The sequence below is a fragment of the Denticeps clupeoides genome, chromosome 9 (genome assembly GCF_900700375.1).
Source record: "Denticeps clupeoides chromosome 9, fDenClu1.1, whole genome shotgun sequence".
NCBI classification, from domain to species: Eukaryota; Metazoa; Chordata; class Actinopteri; order Clupeiformes; family Denticipitidae; genus Denticeps; species Denticeps clupeoides.
In genome coordinates this window covers 9178010-9200131 of record NC_041715.1, presented here as the reverse complement: position 1 = coordinate 9200131, position 22122 = coordinate 9178010, and the positions used below count along the sequence as shown (strand labels likewise).

Below are 22122 nucleotides of genomic sequence, written 5' to 3'. Positions count from 1 at the left end.
TGTTACAGTGAATGCTGTTTTCAGCACAATGAAAGGACAACAGTTCAATGTCTTGACACTTACTGAGACGTTGTCCTTTAGCCACTCAATTTCAGGAGCAGGTCCTCCGGATATCTCGCATGTGAATGTAACGCTTTGTCCTTCATTCACATTCTGGGATCTTGGTTGCACAAGGAAGGACGGCGCATTTGAAGACTTCTCACTGACTGATGTGTCAAACTGGCATTTTATGGTTCCATGCTCTGTCTTCGCCTCACATGTGATGATTCCCTGGTCAAGCTGACTAATATTCTTGATGGTCAAAGTGTGGTCATTTCCAGACACACCATATCTATACGCTGTAGAATCAGACAGTTCTGCGCCATTTAAAATCCATCTGATGTCAGAAGCCCCTGGGATGTTTGCTGTAAGTGTGACAGACTGACCCTCTGACATTGATATTTGTGTGTGAGATGCTTTCATTTCTGCAAAAGATTGAACTTCATAAGCAATTTCCCTCTTTGTAGTTTGTTCCATTATTTCCACGGGGCTGTATGTGGAGAGAGATTCTTTTCTACCTTGAACAGATGGGGATGGTGATTTTGCTGTTGGTGGAGACTTAACACGTGGTGGTGACTTGATTGGCTCAGGGGACTTTATTCTTCTAGGAGATTTGATTGCCTCTGGGGATTTGACTCTGGGCTCCGGAGACTTCACCCTTGGAGGTGAGGCTACAACCTTTTGTGGAGGTGCTGGTTTATGAATAGTTAACGTAAACTGGGCCTCCTGTTTTCCCTCAGAATTCTCAACCAGTACTGTATAGTTGCCTTCATCTGTTAGCTCAACAGAGGAAATCTCAAAAGTGGACTTGTAATCTGTTGAAGTGACAAGATAGCGATGAGATGTTGCAATAATTTGGCCCTCATGGAACCAAGTCACACTGGGTGCTGGTTCACCATCAACGTCACATGAAAATCTTGCTGTTTCTCCCTCGGACACTGTAATGGATACTGGTTTGGTAAGTATCGCTGCTGGAAGGGTAGGCTTCATTTTCACAGGTTCAGTTACCTGTACTGTGGTCTCCTCTAAAGCTTTAATCTTAATTTCGGAAGATGTATACTCTTCATGAACAACCTTGTGTGTTTCCTCTGTTTTTGTTATACTTTCTGTAACTTTCAGCTCTGTTTCAGTAGCTGCTTTTAGGGATGACACTTCATAAACGTCAGTTTTTGTCATTTCAGGAACAAAAGGTGTAGGAGGTTCTTCATCTTTACGGAGAGATGAAAAGGCTAAATATTCACCTCCGGAGACATCAAGAGTGGCATAGTCGGATGCTTCACCCTTTGTGTTTTTGCATACAACACGGTATGTGCCACTATCTTCTGGCTGACAATCAAGAATTTGGAGAGACAGAACACCGCTCATATTAACCATACGATGCTTCCTGCTCTCATGAATCTGTTGTCCATTGTGGTACCATGTAATGTCAGATTCTGGTTTGGACTGGACATTCAGTGTGAATTTGGTGTGCTGTCCGCAGGGCACACGATGAGAACGCATTCTAACGGTTACACGGGGCGCATGATCAAGACTGAAAGGTTGCTGTGTGACAACTTCAAACTTCTTGTCAGATTTCAGGGCTTTTTTCTTTGCCTCATATCGAGACATATAGTCCACTTTTGTAGATATTTCTGTAACAGAGGAAGTCTTAACTGATGAAACAGGACTTGGTGGGCGATGATATGTCTTCTCGGGGACTGCGGCTGATAAGGGTTTAGCAGACCATGTAGAAGGAGAAGGACCTGACGGAACATGAGTAATTTGTAATCCAGCTCCTTCAGGTACTGTAGAAACAACTGTCCTCTCCTTTCTTGTGACTTTGGTTTTCTCCTCAAACTCCATGCGTTTTATTTGACTCTTGTAGGAGGTTATCCTTTGGGCTGTTGCAACTGATCTAAGCAATTCTTGGTCCTCTTTTTCCTCATAAACTCTTTGCTTTTCCCTTGGTGGCCTGTATGTCGCTTTTTCATGACGCTGACGCAAATCAACGAAGCTGGGTCCAGCCTCATGCTTTGAAGGAATACGATAGGTGTCGTATGTTGGAACTTCCTCTCCATCTTCATCATACACTATTTTCTTTGGGGATGGAGGGCGCAGTGAAGACAGTTCAAAGCGCACTGGGCTCAAACTTGGGGGAGACGCAGAAAAGCCTAGTTCAAGTTCTTCCTCGAGACGAAGACGCTCCTCCTCTGTTTGTTTCATTGACAAGTATTCTTTAACAGGCAAGAGCAGTTCCTCATCAGACAGATCTCCAAGAGATCTCCGTCTGAGTCTGTAGTAATTTTCCATTTCTGGTGATGGCGTGCGGTGTCTTGCTGGTCTTACAGTTTCGAGATCATCTTGTGACACAGTTGGAATATGCCATTTTGGCTTGTACTGCTCTTTGATCCTTGGAAAAGGCACCTCATAAAATTTATCCCACCTTGAAAGACGAATACGTTTGGGCCGTTTCTGCGTAATTTTGTCCAAAGGCTCTGGGAATTCATACTGGTCACGAAGTTTTTTGTACCATTTCATGTCAGAGAAAGGCACAAAGTGTTTAATTTCCATATCTTCATCTAATGCAGTAGGAGCATGTTCACGAGGTGGTGGAACAACATAGGGCATCCTCAATCGCTTTTCATCGGCTCTCTTTTTCTTCTCCTCTTTTTCTTTTGCTTCTTCTGCTTCAGATTTTCCTTTCTTGGGTGTTACTGCGGGTTTAAACATGGTAGCAGCTTCCCTAATTGCCTGTTGTGCTACTGGTGGGAGTGGAGTGACATCAGTTCCAGAGAGAATTTGAGATAACCTTACTTTCTTTTCCAATTGTTGTTTCTCTGCTTCTTTTTTCTTATCTGCCTCACTCTGGTACTCCTTCTTTACATGTGTGACACGTTCCACCTTAAGAGTTGCCTGACAGCTGGCTGATCCAGCAGAGTTTGTTGCAATTACTCTGTATGTCCCTGAGTCTTCAGGAAGAGTGTCTCTAACATGTAGCACAAAATAGTCCAGGCCTTCATGAACAACCTCAATTTGTGGCCCAAATGCCAAAGGCGTACCATCTTTCTCCCATTTTAGTGTTGGTATTCCAGAAACTCTCACTTCAAAGCGTACACTTTGGCCTTCCCGACATTCCATGTTTGCGAGTAACCGTTTAAACATAGGCCTTATAGTGCTGTCAGCAGGAGTAGGGCGAGGAATCACAGTCAGACGAGCCTTACAGCTGTCTTCACCATATCTGTTCCGGGCCACAACAGAATATTCTGCATCATCATCAGGATCTAGTTTGTGAATCACCAGTTGATACAGGCCCTTGTCACTAGTGAAGGTGTACTTTCTGTCATCATCACCCGGCACAATTTTCTGTCCAGATTTCAGCCACAAAACACGTGGCTCTGGGTGCACTGTAATTGTGACGCCAAAGCGAATGTCTTCTCCAATGTAAGCAGTACTGTTGCAGAGAGGCAAGGTGAATTCGGGTGGTCTTTGAAGAAGCCTTGCTGTGTCCACCCTACGTTTCACTTTCTTCACAACACGTGCTGTATAGAAGTCACGGTATGATCTGGTTCCTTTGACAAAGAGCTCGGCATAGGCACTGTCCTCACCATATTCATTGACCACCTTACATCTGTAAGTTCCATCATCTGTTCGTTTAATTTCTTTGATAGTCAAGGTAGCTAAACCATCCTCATACGTAACTTCGTATCTGGTGCCCTCCTCCAGCTGCCTCACTCCACAGTACCATGTTACTTCTGTAGTGCTGTCATAATTCTCAATGTTGCAAATAAATTTGGTGTCTCCACCTTCTTCAACAACACTATGGTTAATCAGTCCAGCAAGAGGTCCATGTTCAAATGGTGCAATTTTAACTTTAGCTACAGTTACGCCTCTCTGGTTTCTAATGGCACCACCACTGGCAACACGAGCTGCTGAGACAACCGTGTTCCATTCTTTCTTGACCATGGCCTGATAGTATCTCTTGTGTCTTGTAGTCTTCATCAATTTGTTGCTCAGTTCTTCCGTATTCTTTGCCATCCAAGGATGTCTCAAGGCTTCAGCAGCAGTCATACGATGTTTACGCTCTTTGGTAAGAAGTCTATCTACAAAATCTAATGCTTCAATATTGACTTCTTTGAAAGACTCGTCATCAAAGCTGTACTCAGCATTTGAGATGTTCTCAATCATTTGCTGGTTAGTTTCAGCAGTGAAAGGATTGAGTCCACTGATGAGCACATACACAAGGACACCAACAGACCACATGTCTGTAACGGTGCTGACCATTTCATTTTGGTGTATTTCTGGTGCTGCATACTCTGCTGTAGTGAACTGAATCTTTGTTTGGTCCCCAGGTGTCAGGTGTCTAGATTGTCCCAGCTCAATGATCTTAATTTTGTTGCTTGTTCTGGTAGTATATACAATGTTCTCAGGCCTGATATCCAGGTGGCCATAACTATTACTGTGCAAAAACACAAGAGCTTCACATATCTGTTGAATGTAATTGACAATTTCTCTTTCTGTGAGCTCAAAGTTTGCTGTATTAAGGCGTTCAAATATATCAACGCCAGAAATGAAGTCATATATCATTACTAATTCCTCAGGACTGTCAAATGATTGATGGAGACATAAGAAGTTTTTATGCCGAGCCATGTTGAGTGTTGCTATTTCTTTCTTCACTAAGGCTTGATCTGCACCTTTAACTTTGACAAATTTAGCCATGTATGTTTTTTCAGAGCTGATCTCAACACAGCGGTGCACAATACCGAACTGTCCTCGTCCAAGCTCTTCTGCAATCATATACTTAGTGTGCACATTCTTAGCATCGGAGTGTGGAGCTTTGCCTGAGGAAACAGCTCTGGTGTCATCAACTTCTTCATCATAGTTAAGAACTCTTGATTTGTCTTCCTTTGTTACAACAGGTCCACTTGATTCAGAAGGAGCACTTTGCCCAAATTTGCTTTCAGCAATGACACGGAACTGATAGCTTGTTCTGCCGAACAGGTTGGTGACTGTGTAGCGCGTGTCTCGTGTCTGGGCAACACGAATCCATCTTTCAGATGTGGTGGCACACTTCTCAACAATGTAGTTTGTAACTCTACTGCCCCCATCATTGGCAGGGGCACACCAATCCAGAGACACTGAATCTCTTGAAACATCGCTGGCTTTGATTCCACGAGGTGGATCAGGTACGTCTGCAACATCAAGTTCGACTGTTTGCTGGTCAATGCCAAATCTGTTTTTGGCACAGACTATGTAAAATCCAGCATCATTCCTTTCAACTCCATTTGAGAAGACAAGTGCTGTAAATGACCTTGTAACTATGACTTGATAGTGGCCATTACTGTCAAGAAGATCTTGACCCTTTTGCCATGTGATGACTGGATCTGGCTTGCCACTGAATGGAATCTTAATAGTCACCACTTCTCCTCGAAGGGCAGGAATTGCTTCCTTGTCTTTCAGATTTTTGGGTAGATGAAGCATTGCGGGAACTGTAAAGACAAAAAACATTGCAGGTATTAGCTCAGTACTAAGATTAAAAATCAAAATGGAATTCAAACACTTGGTTTTTAAACACTTACCCTCAACATCAAGGGATACAGTGGCGCAAATTGATCCACCTTGGTTTGTTGCTCTGATCTGATAAGCAGTTGAATCATCTTCATCCACAGCACTGATTACAAGTTGGTGGTAGCCACCCTTGAACTCTTGTATTTTCATTTTTGTTCCATCAGCAAAGATTTCTTTGCCGCGTTTGAACCATTTAATTACAGGTTTAGGCTGTCCTGTAATCTTGCAAACAAATGTGGCATTGCTTTTGTATTTGACACTCATGTTCCTTAGCTCTTCTTTGAAAGCGGGAGCACGAACATCAACATCAGTCTTTGGGATAACAGATGGAGATACTTCACTCCATTCACTTTCTCCTCCAAGATTTTCACATTTTACACGGAAATCATATGCTACACCTTCAGTCAGTCCCTTAACGGAATAAACTGTCTGATGGATTTCATCAGTTGTTACAGCAACCCAGTCACCCTTCTTCTTGTCTCGTTTCTCCAGATGATAACTCTTGATTTTGGATCCTCCATCACTCAGAGGTGGCCTCCAAGATACAACACAGGAATCTTTGGTAACTCCAGCAACAGCTATATTAAGTGGAACTCCTGGTTTATCTGAAAAAACAAAATGATCATCTAAATATTTACAGAACTGCTGTTTTCTTTTCATATACAACATTACGTTCTCAGATGCAACTTACCCAGCTGACTCTTAATAAGAATTGGTGTAGCAGTTTCAAGTGGCTGACTATTGCCATATCGATTTTGAGCAGAAACACGGAAGTAGTAACCAGCATTTTCAGTAAGATTTGGAATGCGACAAGATGTTCCTGAAATTGAGGAAGAGACAAGTTGCCACTCATCGCCTTCCTTGTCCTCACGACTCTCCACTATATAATTTGTGATCATTGAACTTCCATCATCCTTGGGTGGTTTCCAGCTAATGATCACAGAGTTCTTCAATAAAGCATCAAGTACAATAGGACCCTCTGGAATAGCAGGTTTATCTGTGGTGTAAGGAAAATATATGTTAAAAACCTCACTGCCTGAAATACAGTTATGAAATATAGATCATGGTAAGGAGATATGGTAAAGGAGAAGACAATTACCATAGATTTCAACATAGAATGCAGCATCAGCACTGCCAAAGTGATTGTTGATACGAATTCTGTATTTTCCTCCATTCACACTGCGCTGAACATTCTTGAGGACCAGATGTGTGTAATGTTCAGTGTTCTCAATAATTATATTTTCAGAGGGTTGCAATTGTGAAGCTCCATGAAGCCACATAATCTTTGGCTGAGGTCGACCAATGTAAACTGCATGAATTCGCAAAGTTGTACCACAGCCTGCATAGTATTTCTCCTTCAATGGGAAGTCAGGATGGAACTGTGGCGCTGCTTCTAAAACAAGGGTGCCACTTGTTTCAGCTTCACCAGCTTCATTTACAGCTTTGCATGTGTACAGACCTTCATCTTCTTGCTGATCAGCAACCACAGTAAGTGCATGATTTCGTCCATCAGAACTCATCTGATATTTCCGTCCCTCTACAATTTCCTTTCCAAACCTGTACCACTTGATTTCAGGCAGAGGTTTTCCAATAATCTGGCACTTAAGAGTTACTGTTTGTCCAAGCTTCGCTGAGACCTCATCCATTTCTTTCCTTAGGCTTGGTTTTGTTCCAGCTGTTAAAAAGAAAATAGAAAGCAATTTATTTTAAAATTCTGTAAAAAACTTAAGTAATATCCTATTAAAGAAGGAGTTAAATGTCTTTAAGAGAACTTACCACCAAGTTTAGTCTTAATGCCTGTTGCTGTCCTGCGAGGCCTGCTGATTCCTGTTTCATTTTCAGCAAACACTCTGAACTCATATTCAGTTGCCTCTGAAAGACCAGGCATGGTGAACTGCCTGTCCTTCATACGCTGTTTGTTGCTCTTTTTCCAGGTGCTTTCTCCAGACTTTCTATATTCAACCCAGTATCCAAGGATTTCTTTTCCACCATCACATTCAGGGATCTCCCAGCGAATGGTGATGTAATCCTTGGTAACCATGACTATATCAATCTCACCTGGTTGGCTTGGCTTATCTGTGGAAAGAAAATGATTCAAAACAGTATATATTAATGTTAATTCATGTTTTTTTTTTTTTTTTATGAAATAGATTATTAACTTACCAAATGGATCTTTGCATGTAACTGCATCGGAAGCAGATCCTGGCTCACTTAGTCCAATATCATTCTGAACAATCACTCTGAACTGATATTCAGCATCAGGAGTGAGTCCAGTGAGAGTGTACATAGTTGAGGCTATCTTTGTTTCATGGCGTACCCACTTGTCAGATGACACCTCTTTATACTCAACAAAGTATCCAGTTATGGGTGAGCCGCCATCATCTTTCGGCTTCGACCAAGCCAAGGCAACTGAACTTTTAGTGACATCCATGATCTCAGGTGGATTACTTGAAGGTTCTGGTACACCTGTGAAAGGCAAATTAAAATAGTTTGTGAAAATGATGTAACTGATACACTGTGAATACTTAATAGTATGCAAGACTGTATTAAGCAAACACTTACAAATAGGAGTCTTTGGAATGGCAGGTTCTTCAGATTTTAGTGATCCGCTGATACCAAACTGGTTCTCTGCGGTCACCTTGAAATGATACTCTGCACCCTCTTTTAGTCCTTTAACCACCAAGGAGGTGTCAACCACTCTTGAGTCGACTGTGTACCAGGCTGTCATAGGAAGCTCACGCCTTTCCACGATATAACCCAGAATTTCTGAGCCACCATTGTCCGAAGGTGGCTGCCAGCTTACCCTGACAGAGCGTGCTTGCATTTCATCAAACCGAAGAGGCCCAGCGGGTGGATTTGGACGACCAATTACTTTAACTTTTATGTTCACCACCTTTTTGCCACACTTGTTCTGCAGAAGAAGTCCATAAACACCAGAGTCTGTCCTTTCAGCATCCTTGATGACAAGCTCAGTCACATCTTCATTTGAAGCCATCATAGCCCTGTTTGAAATTTCAGCTCCATCCTTTGTCCATTTGCATGTAGGACTAGGTTTACCCTTAATGGGTACAGAAAGCTTGATCACTCCTCCTTGTCTCACAACAAAAAGTTCCTTATACTTGGCCTCAAGGTCATGATCAGGAGGTTCTGGGAAAACAAAGAAAAAAAGTCCAATGCATTTTCATAATCAAAACAGTAAGACTTCGTTTCATACAGTTTCTGGGAAGAAATGACCATACCCTGCATTTCTGAAATAGTGATTGTTCCTGGGACTTCTGCTGGCTCACCAGGTCCACCAGCATTGCATGCCATTACACGAAACTTAAATTCTTCTCCTTGTGGCATCTGAGTCAGCGTGTACTGACAAATTAGTGAGGGCGTTGTGTTGCATTTTATCCATGTCACAGAACCAGCCTTTTGCATTTCAATGAGGTAACCTGTAACTTTAGAGCCACCCTCCTCATCTGGTGGATTCCAGGCTAGTGACACTGAGGACTTAGTTGTTTCAACAACTCTTGGGTTCTGAGGGGAGCCAGGTGCATCTGTTGAAGACATGTTAAGTTATTTTATGTTATGTTACCATTGCTGTGATGAAATAGATTATGTTGTTACTGTCATTGGTGGGCTTACCAACAGGGTCGGTTGCCACAGCTGGCATAGAAAGAAGGCTGGGTTTGCCAATTCCTTTGGCGTTAATGGCTGTTACCCTGTGCTCATATTCAAGACCTTCAATGAGTCCTGTAGACCTGTATCTTGTCATTGTCACTGGGTTCTTGTTAGCACGCACCCATCTATCTGATCTGACTTCCTTGCGTTCAATAATGTAACCTGTCACCTCAGAGCCACCATCTTCATCTGGTGGGTGCCAGGCGATTGTCATTCCATCACGTGACACGTCAAACACTGTTGGTCTGCCAGGAGGACCAGGTATTGCTGAAACAGTAGGATGTAGGTTAGATTGACCATTATGTATGGCAAACATACATATATAATGAAATTAAATTAATGAAATATAACGTTTCTTACATGTAGCACTCTTGCATTCTGCAATTTCTGACTGTAAGTAAGATCCAGTGCCATAACGATTGATTGCTGCAACACGGAAAACATATTCATTTCCCTCTGTCAACTTTGCAAACTTGAAGGTTGGTCTGCTGACAGAGTCAGATACAGGTAGCCATCCAGGGCGATGTGCGTCACGCTGTTCAACAACATAGCCACTGACAGGAGCACCGCCATCTCTCTGAGGGGGGTCCCAACTGATTGTAACGGAAGTTGCATGGATCTCATCTATGCGGATGGGTCCCTTAGGTTCATCAGGTTTGTCTAAACAAGAAGATAATCGTTAAAAATTGTCATTAGGCATTTAGGTATTTCTTTAGGAATATTTCCAAACTTTTTTTTCTTTGCAGAGGAAAGAAGTCGTACCAAGAATAATGACTTTGATTAATTCTCTGGCCTCTCCATTCACATTTTTGACTTCAAGAGTGTAATCTCCTGTGTCATCAATTGAAGTGTCAAGCACAGTAAGCTTGGAGAATTGGCCAGTACTCTGAACCTTGACACGGTCATGAATCTTCATCTTGTCGTCATTAAAGTACCAAGCACACTTAGGAGGAGGTCTTCCGATTATTGGTAGCTCCAGCTCAAGGGCTTTGCCAGCCAAGACACTAACTGTTTTCTGGGGTATACTTGATAGATCAATTTGCGGTATAACTGTAAAACAGATTGAAATGTCATAAAGTAAGTAAAATGCTCATTCATCGTATACAGACGAAATGACAGATTATCGCACAATGTCAAAATACCTCGTTGTTCTTGTACTGTTACAGGTGTTACAAGTTCCTTGGGTTCACTGGCTCCCCTGCTATTCACAGCACGAATTCTGAAGAGATACTGCTCATTTTCATTCAGTGAAACAATCTTGAACTCTAAATCTGTTGTTTTCAAAGTGGACACCTTGAGCCACTTATCTGTTCCAAATTTGCACGCTTCAACTATGTATGCAGTAAGTCTGCTGCCTCCATCATGGTCAGGTTTCTCCCATCCAATAGTTACAGTAGACTTAGTAATGTCAGTTACATCAAGTTTACGCGGTGGTAATGGTACTTCACAAACAAGTACGGCATCACCGGTTTCACTGGCTTCTCCAACACCATAAATGTTTTCTGGTAGAACCCTGAAGTAGTACATCATTCCTTCTTCTAGATTATCAATTTTGCATGAAGTTTTGCTACATTTAGATGTAACTGTTTTATAGGCTCTCATAGATATTTCTCTTCTTTCAATAAGGTAGTTGTTAACAGGGGCACCACCATCCACAGCTGGAGCATCCCATGTTATAACTGCATATGTAGATGTCAGTTCCTTTAATTTGATTGGACCTGGTGGACCAGGAGTATCTGAAAAGATAAATCATGAAATATGATTATTAATGTGCTTTGACATTTGAATTTAAGATATTGAATTGGTTAGTGGATATATCTCACCATAAATTTTAACAAGAATTGCAGCTTCTTTCTTGCCAGCAGAATTCTCAGCAGTGATTGTATATTTACCAGCATCATAGCGATGCACTTTATCAATTAATAGAGTGCTAGTATTTTTAGTCATTTCAATAAAGCCACGATTCTGAAGATCAACACCGGGCTTGCACCAGTTAACAACTGGACTTGGTCTGCCAGTAACTGCTACGCTAAGTCGAAGTGAACCTCCAGCCCTCAAGCATATAGTCTTTGTTAGGTCTTCCGGAAGCTCAACGTCAGGAATTTCTGAAAAAAAAACAGATTGTTTTAAATTACCCAATGTGGTTAATAACAGAAAATGAGAAAATAATGAATAATTTATTTCAACTCACCAATTCTTTCGGCAGGCTCTGTTTCCAAGCAAGGATCACTGAATTCACCAGTTCCGTTGATGTTAACAGCAGCTACTCGGAACAAGTACTTTTTACCAGCACTCAGGCCGGTCACCATGTGATCTGTTCCTCTCAAGGTCTTTTCATGAGCTCTCTTCCATTCCTCTGCTCCTAACTCCTGCATCTCAACAACATATCCAATGACATCAGCACCGCCATCTTCCACTGGTGCACTCCAAGCCAGACTAACACTGTCCTTAGATGTGTCTGTCACACGTGGCATTGAAGGAGGAGCAGGAGTGCCTGAAAAGTGGCACAGGAAGTTACATTGCTGGTCGTATCATTATTTTTGGTATAACATTTGTCAGAATAATAAACAAAACTCTTACTTGTTGCAACTCTGCAGACACCATACATGGATAGTTCACTTGGCAAACTCTCACCAGCTGCATTAATTGCCGTAATGCGGAACTGGTAGATGTTGCCCTCTTGAAGACCTGTGACCTTGAAACTTGTATCCTTGAGAATAGAATCTCTGTTAACCTTGATCCACCTAATGCTCTTCCTCTCACGCCTCTCAATTAGGTAACTAGTAATTTCACTGCCACCATCATTCTCTGGTTTTAGCCACTCAATTGAAACAAAATCTTTTCCAACAGCAAGTATTTCAGGTGGTCCCGGGGGTGAAGGCACAGCTGCAATTTAACAGACAAAATTAAACCAAAATGAGATCCAGTTGTGGCTATTCTTATTTTTAAAAAGTAAGCAATAATTTTTAAGAACTTACTGAATGAGTTTCTTGCAATAATGGCCTCAGACTGCAGTGGCACACCAGATCCATATTTATTTACACCTCTGACCCGGAAAATGTATTCCGTATTCTTGAAAAGCCTTGTGATGTCACATGACAGAGCTTTGCATTCTGACTCCACAATAACCCAATTGAGTCTATTGGTGTCCCTTCTCTCCACAACATAATAAGCAACTGGGTCACCACCATCTTCCAGAGGAGCTTTCCATGATAGTGTACATTTCTCTTTAGTCACATTGCTGACTTTTATCTGGCCGTCACATGGTCCAGGGGTATCTAGAAAAATATGAACATTATAGTGATCATGGAACACCGGCAAGTACGTTATTGTTCTTTGAAATAGAAAACAATAAAGGATTAGACATACCAAGTACTTTAACCTTAACTTCAGCAGTCTTGACTCCACTTGCATTCTTCACAGTCAGGACATACTTCCCAGTGTCATCACGGTCACAGAATTTAATAATTGCTAAAGCCCGGGTGCTGGTGTACTGCAATGAGTACTTCTCACACATCTCAAGCTCCTTCTTTCCCTTGGACCAGCTGACTTTAGGTTCAGGTTTACCACCAACAGAAGCATCAAGAACAAGGTCTGAACCAGCTCTTACTGTAACAGTGTCCTCCTGAAGTTTACTGTCAAGCTCTGCTTTTGGTGGAGCTACAAATGATAAATAACATTACTTGCACGCTGACAAACATTATTATTAATAATAGTAATATTATTGAAATATTGATACTGGTAAACACTACGAATGTTCAAAATGCTTACTGTATTCAGCTTTACATGTCACTGGCCCTGTTGATTCTGATGGCAAGCTGAGCACTCCTCCTGCGTTTTTAGCAATGACTCGGAATTCATAAACCTCTCCTTCTCCTAGTGCAGTGACTTTGAAATTTGTGTCAGTAACATTTGTGTAGTTACATTTCAACCACCGGCCTTCTCCAGTGACGGTGTATGGTTTCCGTTCAACAATGTAACCTGTGATTGGACATCCACCATCATTTAATGGTACGGACCATTTGATCGAAACTGTTGATCTTGATACATCTGTTACTTCCGGCTTTCCTGGAGGATCTGTGATAATTTCACATATGGATTTGTCAGTAAACATGATATATGTAAAAATGTATCTAAAGTAGAACAATTCTCTTTGAGATGTACTCACCCACTGGATTTTGGGCAACTTCTCTCTTTGAAGCCTCACTTGCCTTACTAAGGCCTGCACTATTCATGGCATAAACTCTGAACTGATATTCCAGGCCTTCAACCAGGGCTTCAACCTTGTAGATGCACTCAAAACATGGGATCTTGTTTTCTCTCACCCAAAGAATTGTATTACGCTCTTTCTTTTCAATCCAGTAACCAGTCACTTTACTGCCACCATCATGGTATGGCTCTTCCCAGCGAATGGTCATACTGTTGGCAGTTGCGTTAAATATTTCAGGCCGAGTTGGTGGACCAGGTGGAACTGTTAAAAGACAGAAAAAAAGGCATAATGTTTTTTTTTCAGTCTTACATAGGTAACTCAGTTGAAAAGAGTGGCACTTACCAAATGGATGTTCTGCGACTATCGTCTCTGATTCAGTTGGTTTGCTCACACCAAATCTGTTTTCTGCACTGACTCGGAAGGTGTACTGCATATACTTTGTCAAGTGGGAGACATGGAATGTTGTGCGCTTCACGCTGGAGTTTACAAGCTGCCAAGCAGTGGAGCCAGATTCGCGCTTCTCTATAATGTAGTTGGTAATATCAGTGCCACCATTATCTTCAGGTTCACTCCATGCAATCTCACAAGATTCAGATGTTATTGAGGAAATTTCAATTGGCCCCTCAGGTGGACTGGGTCTTCCAATTACATTGACATTCACAGTGAAGATCTTTGCTCCAGTGACATTTTCAAGGGTCAGGAAATATCGTCCACCATCACCTCTCATGCTGTCCTTAACTGTCAACGTTGTCCTACCTGAAAAAGTCTTAATTGATACTCTATCTGTTTCTTTAAGTCTCATTTCTTCAAGTTTCCAGATGACAGTTGGTGCAGGCCTGCCACTGATAGGGACATCAATTGTAAAAGATCCACCAGCCCTGCAGGTAATGAGCTGGTTGTTAATTCCACTGAGATCTGCAGTTGGTTCAATACGAGGCTCTTTTATGATAACAGAAGATGATGCCTCTCTTGCTTTACTGAAGCCTGCATCATTCTTAGCTTTCACACGGAACTCATACTCTGTGTTGTGTACTAAACCTTCTATTACAGTACAAATATTTTTGGTGTTACCACTAACCACCCACTTATCTGTACCCTTGGCTTTAGCCTCGATGGTGTACCCAATGATACGACTACCACCATCATGCTCAGGTTTAAGCCAAGCAAGAGTAGCTGATGTATCAGTGGTGTCAATGATGTCAAGTCTTTTAGGTGAGGCAGGTTCTGCTGTAGCAACAACTGGATCTGGCATTTCATAAGCCTCACCAACACCGTATTGATTCTCAGCCATGACTCTGAAGAAGTATGGCACCCCTTCAAGAAGTTCAGAAATACTTAGAATAGGCTGAATGCACTTGGCACCTGCCTCCTGCCATGTGCGACGGCTGGCTTCACGCTTTTCTACAATATAATGATGAACACGAGCACCTCCGTCACTAATTGGAGCATCCCATAGTAGTGTTAGAGCTCCTCTAGAAACATCTTTAAATGTGAGTGGTCCTGGGGGTCCAGGTGTGTCTAAGACCTTCACAGTAACTGTTATAGTTTTGCTGCCACTGCTGTTATCAAGAGAGAGGGTGTACTTTCCAGTTTCATTCCTGGTGCAGTTCTCCAAGCTCAGCATTGTGTAACTTTCTGTAGTAGTAATGTCTGCCATGATGCTGAGTTCACCATCTTCTTTCACCCATTTGGCTGCTGGAGGGGGCTTTCCTCTAAAGCCAACACTAAGACAGACAGAGCTACCACTTTTGACAATATGGGTCTGTTTAAAGCTTGCATCAATGTCAATTTCTGGCGCCATCAGTCTATCAACAGCTTGCACGGGCTCAGAAATTTCACAGCTTTCTCCTTTTCCAACACTGTTGGTGGCACAAACACGGAAATTGTACTCTGCACCAGATTCCAAACCAGTTGCAACATATTTGGTGGTAGTGCACAGGTCTTCGTTGACTCTGTGCCATTCTTGTTCGCTGCTCTTGCGCATTTCAACAATGTATCCATGAATTTCCATTCCACCATCCCATCCAGGCCTGGTCCATTCTAAGCTGACAGATGTATTTGTGGAATCTTTGACATTTACAATGGAAGGAGCATCTGGTGTTTCTGTAGGCTCTGCACATTTAATTGCCATTGACATATTGCTGGGTAATCCAATTCCAGCATCATTCACAGCCATTACACGGAACTCATATTCTGTTCCTTCAACAAGATTTCCGATTCTGTGTGCACATTCCGTGATGGGTTTCTTAGACATAACCTTCATCCACCGTCCAGTCTTCTTCTCACGTTTTTCTACAATATAATACTTAATTTCACTTCCACCATCATGGGTTGGAGGTGTCCAGGAAATTGTTATGCTTTCTCCATCAATTTCAGTTGAATCTGGGGTACCAGGTGCATCTGGATAAGCTTGGAAAAAATATTATGTTTCTATGAATAAGTATTATTTGAATGAACACAAAATTATAACAAACTGTATACAATGAGAACATGATATATGCTGATGGGACACTTACTAAATTGCATCTGTGCAATTACTGGTATAGATTCCACTGGTCTGCCAACACCTGTCTTGTTGACAGCTGAAACTCTGAACTGGTACTCATTTGTCTTGATTAATTTGGACGCATTGTATGTGCATTCCTCACATTGATCTGAGACAAGTGCCCATGATATTTTTGAAGTCTCACGCTTTTCAATGATGTAATGAGTAACTGGAGAACAACCATCATTCTCAGGAGGATTCCATGATAGTGTTACTTTGCCCTCAGAAATATTTGAGAAATTGATAGGTCCCACTGGTTCCCCAGGTGTATCTGAAGATTTAAGAAGATATGATACATTTTAGACAGTTATTTAATACTTGTCAAATTAAGTAATCAAAAGGCATTTAATTATGAAAACAAACCATAGACTAGGACATTAATCTGCTCCTTCCTGGACCCAGAGGCATTTGTGGCTTCTACAGAGTATACTCCACGGTGGCTACGGTCAGAATCTCTTATGAAGAGAATACTTGATCCAGCAGTTGTTGTGATGTCCATCATTTTCTTCGTTATTTCAATGCCATCTCTGAACCATATAACCTTAGGTGTTGGTCTTCCAGTGATAATAACTTTTAGTTTTATATTATCCCCTGCTTTGACAGACACCCCTTCAAAGTACTCTTGTCCAAATTGAATATTTGGAGAAACTGAAATAGAAAACAAAGCCAAATGTAATAATTTTAGATAATGATCATTTATTTATTTATTTATTTATTTATCTATCTATCATATCATATGAACATTTTGTACTCACCACTTTCATCTCTGACCATTATATAACCAGAGGACTGTGAAGGAGGACTCACTGTGCCTATAGCATTTCTAGCGATAACTCTGAATTCATAACGTTCACCACAAGCAAGTCCAGTGACGGTGAACTGACATTCACTGACATCAGTGAAGTTACTCTTCAACCAGCGTCCCTTTCCTTGACGTTTCTCAACATTGTAGGCAACAATTTTGCTTCCTCCATCACGCTTAGGTGCATCCCATTTCAGAGCAACAGATTCACTGGTAATGTCAGTATAATCAGGTGTGCCTGGAGGATCTATGAAAAAAAAAAACATTATAGCATGTTGCATAGGAAAAAAAAAAAGATCATCCGTTCTTTATCAGAACTTACCGACTGGAGAAACAGCTGTGTTGTACTTGCTAGCGTCACTCATGCGACTAAATCCAGCATCATTTTGAGCATACACTCTAAATTGGTACTCAAGGCCTTCAATTAATCCAATGACCCTGTATTCCTTTTCAGTTACAATAAGTGTATTGACTTTCTGCCACATAATGCTGTTTTTCTCCTTCTTCTCCACATGGTAACCAAGGATTGGACATCCTCCATCAACAACAGGTGCATCCCATTGAATTGTCATACCATCATTGGTAATATTGTAAACAAAAGGCAGACCTGGGGGTCCTGGTGGTCTGAATTCATGTTTGGCAATCACATTTTGAGAAACAATTGGTTCACTCACACCATAACGGTTTTCAGCACATACTCTGAACTGGTATTGGGTTCCTTTAATAAGGTTGGGCACTACGAATGATGTTCCCAATACAGTAGAACAAACCATCTTCCAGTCTGTCTGAGATGTGTCATGTTTCTCAACACTGTAGCAGGTCACTTCGCCACCACCATTATCATTTGGCTCATCCCAAGATATTGCAATGGTTTCTGCTCGGACCTCATCTAAACGAATAGGTCCTATAGGTCTGGAGGGTGGACCAAGTGTAATAACTTGTATGTGAAAAGATTTCCTGCTGACCTTGTTGTCAAGAGTAAGAGTGTATTTTCCGCCATTTTCTTTTGTTATGTTCTTAATCATTAGAGTTGCTTTGGTCTCTGTTTTCTTGAAGCGTACCTGTTCACTTTCTTTAAGAGGTAAGTTGTCTTTCAGCCAGGCTATACCTGGTCTGGGTTTACCCTTATATGGCAACTCAATATGAACATTATGACCAAGACGTACACTAATTTCTCCATTTGGATAGTCTTCAAGGTTTGCCTCAGGTGTAATGACATAGTCCTTCACTGTAATTGGGCCAACTTCAGTGAAGTCGCTGAGACCCTTCTCATTCTTCGAACACACTCTGAAGAACAAAGCTGTGAGCTCCTTCAGTTTGGTTACTTCGTACTGCAACTGCTTGCTGGTGCCAGCAACTGTCCATTCATCTTCATCTTTAAGCTTCTTTTCAACTATGTATTCAGTAACAATGCTGCCCCCATCATAATCAGGCTTATTCCACTGAAGTGTCACAGATGTCTTTGATGAATCCTTCATCGAAAGGTCTTTAATTGGGCCAGGTGTTTCAGTAGCCTTTACTGGTTCTGCCGTCTCGCAAGGGTCTCCTAATCCATTTTCATTTTCTGCTAATACTCGGAAAAAGAAAGAGGCCTTCTCAGACAGCTCTTCAATTGTGTAAGAGGTCTCTGTACATTTGCTTGTTACACAAGAATAAACTCGCTTAGAAGAATCCCTCTTTTCTATTACAAAATTAGTGACTTCAGCCCCACCATCAAGAAGAGGTGCTTCCCAGCAAAGTGTCACTTTGCCTCGAGTAACATCCTTTAGCACCAAATTCCTACAGGCTGCTGGAGTGTCTTGGACTTTCACGGACAATGTGAGTGACTTTGGCTGTCCTATGCCATTTTGTATTTCAACTGTATACTTTCCAGTATCATTTCTTGTAACCTGAGGTATCACAAGAACAGAAGATGTGTCTGTGTTGTGAATGTCGTATTTTGGGTCGTTGTCGATATTATTATCATTTTTCTTCCAAGAGGCACTTGGTGGAGGCCTTCCTTTGAGAGGAACCATAATTTCCACATCTTTTCCAGCTTTCACAATGTAATGTGTTCTCATAGCAACATCTGGATCAACTTGTGCCTCCTCTGTAAAAACAAAAATAAAATATCTTATATATTATATAACAAAACTACACAATGTGATCCTTAAAAAATGTAAATACATACCAAGAATGTCTTTTGCTTGAACTGGCTCTTCCATCTCTATTGGATCTCCATGACCAGCGCAATTAATGGCTGACACACGGAAATAATAGTCAACATCTGGCTTTAGACCTGATGCAACATACTCTGTGGTTCTCACTTCTCCCTTTTGACTTATTACAGTCCATTGTTCTTCCTCTGCCACCCTTTTCTCAACAACATAACTTGTTATTTCACTTCCTCCATCATATTCTGGTTTGGACCATGCAAGGGTGATTGATGTTTTAGTTGAATCAACAACTCTAAGTTTAGATGGCTCATATGGGGGATCTGGAAGGTGAAAGTAACAATTAGCAACAGTATAGTTCAATATGAAGAACAAATTCGGACAGTTAGCTTTCCAATTACATGGTTAAAGTGTATTGCAATACTTACCAACAGGATCAGCAGCCTTATAGAAGTCAGATATATCTGAGAATGGTCCTTCGCCAGCTTTATTGACAGCAGATACACGGAACTGATATTCATTTCCTTCTGTGAGGTGATGGACTTTTAGTGTAGTATCAGTAATTGGATCTTTGAAGACCTTTTTCCAACGCAGACTCTTCTTATTGCGTCTCTCAACATAATAGCCAGTTACCATGCTGCCACCATCAACACCAGGTTTGTCCCACACAACTTGCATGGAGGTTTTGGTTATTTCTGTCACTTCTGGAGTATGAGGTTGACCAGGTGTAACTGTAAAAGATTGTTCCGGTCAGCCAATATTAAATTTAGTTTTAAATGAAGCACATATGTTTTTCTTTTTATGTTTATTCTTACCAAATGCATTTTTAGCAATAACAGGCTCAGATTCCAAGGGCTCACCAAGACCAAACTTGTTAACACCTCTTACACGGTAAACATACTCATTTCCTCTGACCAATTTCTGATCAGAAACTGTGCATTCTTTGAGCTCTTCAGAAATGGTTGACCAAACTGTCCGACTCGTCTCTCGTTTCTCAACAATATAATGAGTTACTTTAGCCCCACCATCTTCAACAACTGGCTCCCATGATAAAATTATCCTGTCTGCTGAAACTGATCTGAATTCAATGTTTCCAACAGGAGGTCCAGGCTTGTCTGTTGAAAAATATACACAAACATTAATACAGAGAAATGTATGTATTACGTATGTTTTTAAATACTAAAAACTAAAATGGAAAGGAATACATACCAAGAATTTGTATTCTAATAGTTGCAGATGCGGTGCCAAATACATTTTTAATTTTAATTTCATATGATCCTGTGTTATGGCGAGTTGTGTCTTTGATAAGAATTGCAGATGAATCAGTCATGCTCTCAATAGATAGCTGAGCACTTGAAACTAATTCTGTGCCATCCTTGAGCCATTCGATTGTTGGCAAAGGCTTAGCTGCTATTCCAACTCTTATTTTGACAGAGGTTCCAGCTTTGTATTGTACAACATCTAAGTACTCTGGGGGAAGATCAATTACTGGAGCACCTGAAAATGAATACAGTAATCTGTTATAACACATTGCACATGTATTGTAATACTATAACAAAAATTAAATAGGTCAACTTACCACTTATATCAACACAAGTTGCTGGTCCAGCTATGAGAGATGGATTGCTAATTGAACCAACTGCATTCTTGGCAAAAATTCTGAATTCATATGATTGATCCTGTGACAGTCCTGACACAGTAAAGTTTGTATCAATGACATTGGTAAAGTTAGCCTTTGTCCATCTGCCATTTTGAGCATCTCTCCTTTCAACCATGTATCCAGTGATCTTGCTACCACCATCAAAAGGAGGCTTTTGCCAGGTAAGGCCAACTGAATTCTTTGTAACCTCAGAGACCCTGACATTGGCTGGAGGGTCTGAAGGAAGAAAAGACATTGTTAATGCACTTGGTTAATGTTGACTAAAGAATGAAAAGGTAAGCAATGCTATTACTTACCACAAGCATCAATTGCAAGGACTTCTTCTGAAGTTTTACTGAGTTTTCCAATGCCAGCAGCATTTTCAGCTGAAACTTTGAATTCATAGATCATTCCAGGGCATATGTTTGCAACTCTGATTTGAGTTCCAGGTAATGCTGTTTTATTAACTTTCTGCCATAAGATACTGCTTCTTTCCTTCATTTGAACATGGTATCCAAAGACAGGGTTTCCACCATCTACAACTGGCTCATGCCAAGAAACAGTCAGGCTCTCACTTGATACAAAGCTCACCCATGGAGTTGATGGTGGTCCGGGAATAGCTGAAACATAGAATAAATATTTAAAGATGACAAAAACAAACAAACAAACAAGAGCAATTTTAAGGTATAAAAATCTTACTGTATGGAAGTTTCACAGTGACTGGCTGAGAGTCAATGTGGTCACTCATTCCAAAGCGGTTCTCTGCTTTTATCCTGAACTGATATTCCTCTCCTTTAGTCAGTTTTGTAACCTTAACAGCACTTCTTGCAACTGTAGAACTAACTTCTGTCCAAGCGGAGGTGCTTGTTTCACGTCTCAGTACAACATAGTTTGTAACTGGGCTGCCACCATTGTACAGAGGGGGAAGCCATTTCAGGCAGGCAGATGTTTCGCCTACTTCTCCAATTTCAACAGGACCAACAGGTGGACCAGGTCGATCCAGGACCAGTATATTTACAAATATCTTGGTTGTTCCGCTTGAATTGGAGGCTGCAATGTCATATTTTCCAGCATCACTTGAAATACTCTCCTTCAGGTTAATAAGCAGACTTACAGGTGTCACTTCAAAGCTAAACCTCTTTCCTGTCTTTGCAGGAACATTATTTCTTGAAATGGCAATTTTTGGCTGTGGCTTTCCAGTGAGAGGAAGTTCAAATGTCAAATCTGATCCTGCCCTTACATAAACAGTGTTACGTGGGAAGTTTCTCAGGTCGAACTCTGGGGCCTCTGTAAAAACCATAAAAAAAATGTTTTAATCATACAATTTCTTTTTGCTAACTGATTATTACAAAACAAAGCAAATCAAAGCTCTTTAGACATAATCAGTTTTCTTGTTAATCCACTCAAGTATTAGGAATGACATTTACTCAGAAATCGTCATATAAAAGCACACAGATCCGAAATATATTAAATTGTATGCTTCTGTCTTTTTAAACTTCTGAAAATATAGACTATGCAGTAATA

The 22122-nt window shown here is 41.1% G+C and overlaps 1 protein-coding gene across 2 annotated transcripts in view; it reads right to left on the bottom strand.

Moving 5' to 3' along the window:
- LOC114796584 (titin, tandem duplicate 2) overlaps positions 1 to 22122 on the bottom strand; it is a 101983-nt gene that overhangs the window by 2264 nt on the left and 77597 nt on the right. For both annotated transcript variants that reach the window (XM_028990868.1, XM_028990869.1), the window contains 31 exons: positions 21298 to 21885; positions 20916 to 21218; positions 20539 to 20835; positions 20169 to 20456; positions 19775 to 20074; positions 19388 to 19690; positions 18977 to 19282; positions 17129 to 18895; positions 16760 to 17053; positions 16368 to 16652; positions 15976 to 16275; positions 13802 to 15868; positions 13418 to 13720; positions 13021 to 13326; positions 12619 to 12909; positions 12228 to 12527; positions 11830 to 12135; positions 11441 to 11743; positions 11073 to 11354; positions 10392 to 10985; positions 10012 to 10299; positions 9610 to 9909; positions 9214 to 9516; positions 8823 to 9125; positions 8146 to 8730; positions 7747 to 8049; positions 7360 to 7659; positions 6683 to 7258; positions 6275 to 6580; positions 5595 to 6188; positions 64 to 5504 (listed from right to left, as the gene is read on the bottom strand). In XM_028990868.1, coding sequence (XP_028846701.1) covers positions 64 to 5504; positions 5595 to 6188; positions 6275 to 6580; positions 6683 to 7258; positions 7360 to 7659; positions 7747 to 8049; positions 8146 to 8730; positions 8823 to 9125; positions 9214 to 9516; positions 9610 to 9909; positions 10012 to 10299; positions 10392 to 10985; positions 11073 to 11354; positions 11441 to 11743; positions 11830 to 12135; positions 12228 to 12527; positions 12619 to 12909; positions 13021 to 13326; positions 13418 to 13720; positions 13802 to 15868; positions 15976 to 16275; positions 16368 to 16652; positions 16760 to 17053; positions 17129 to 18895; positions 18977 to 19282; positions 19388 to 19690; positions 19775 to 20074; positions 20169 to 20456; positions 20539 to 20835; positions 20916 to 21218; positions 21298 to 21885 — 19082 coding nt within the window. The remainder of the gene's footprint in view (positions 1 to 63; positions 5505 to 5594; positions 6189 to 6274; positions 6581 to 6682; positions 7259 to 7359; positions 7660 to 7746; positions 8050 to 8145; positions 8731 to 8822; positions 9126 to 9213; positions 9517 to 9609; positions 9910 to 10011; positions 10300 to 10391; positions 10986 to 11072; positions 11355 to 11440; positions 11744 to 11829; positions 12136 to 12227; positions 12528 to 12618; positions 12910 to 13020; positions 13327 to 13417; positions 13721 to 13801; positions 15869 to 15975; positions 16276 to 16367; positions 16653 to 16759; positions 17054 to 17128; positions 18896 to 18976; positions 19283 to 19387; positions 19691 to 19774; positions 20075 to 20168; positions 20457 to 20538; positions 20836 to 20915; positions 21219 to 21297; positions 21886 to 22122) is intronic.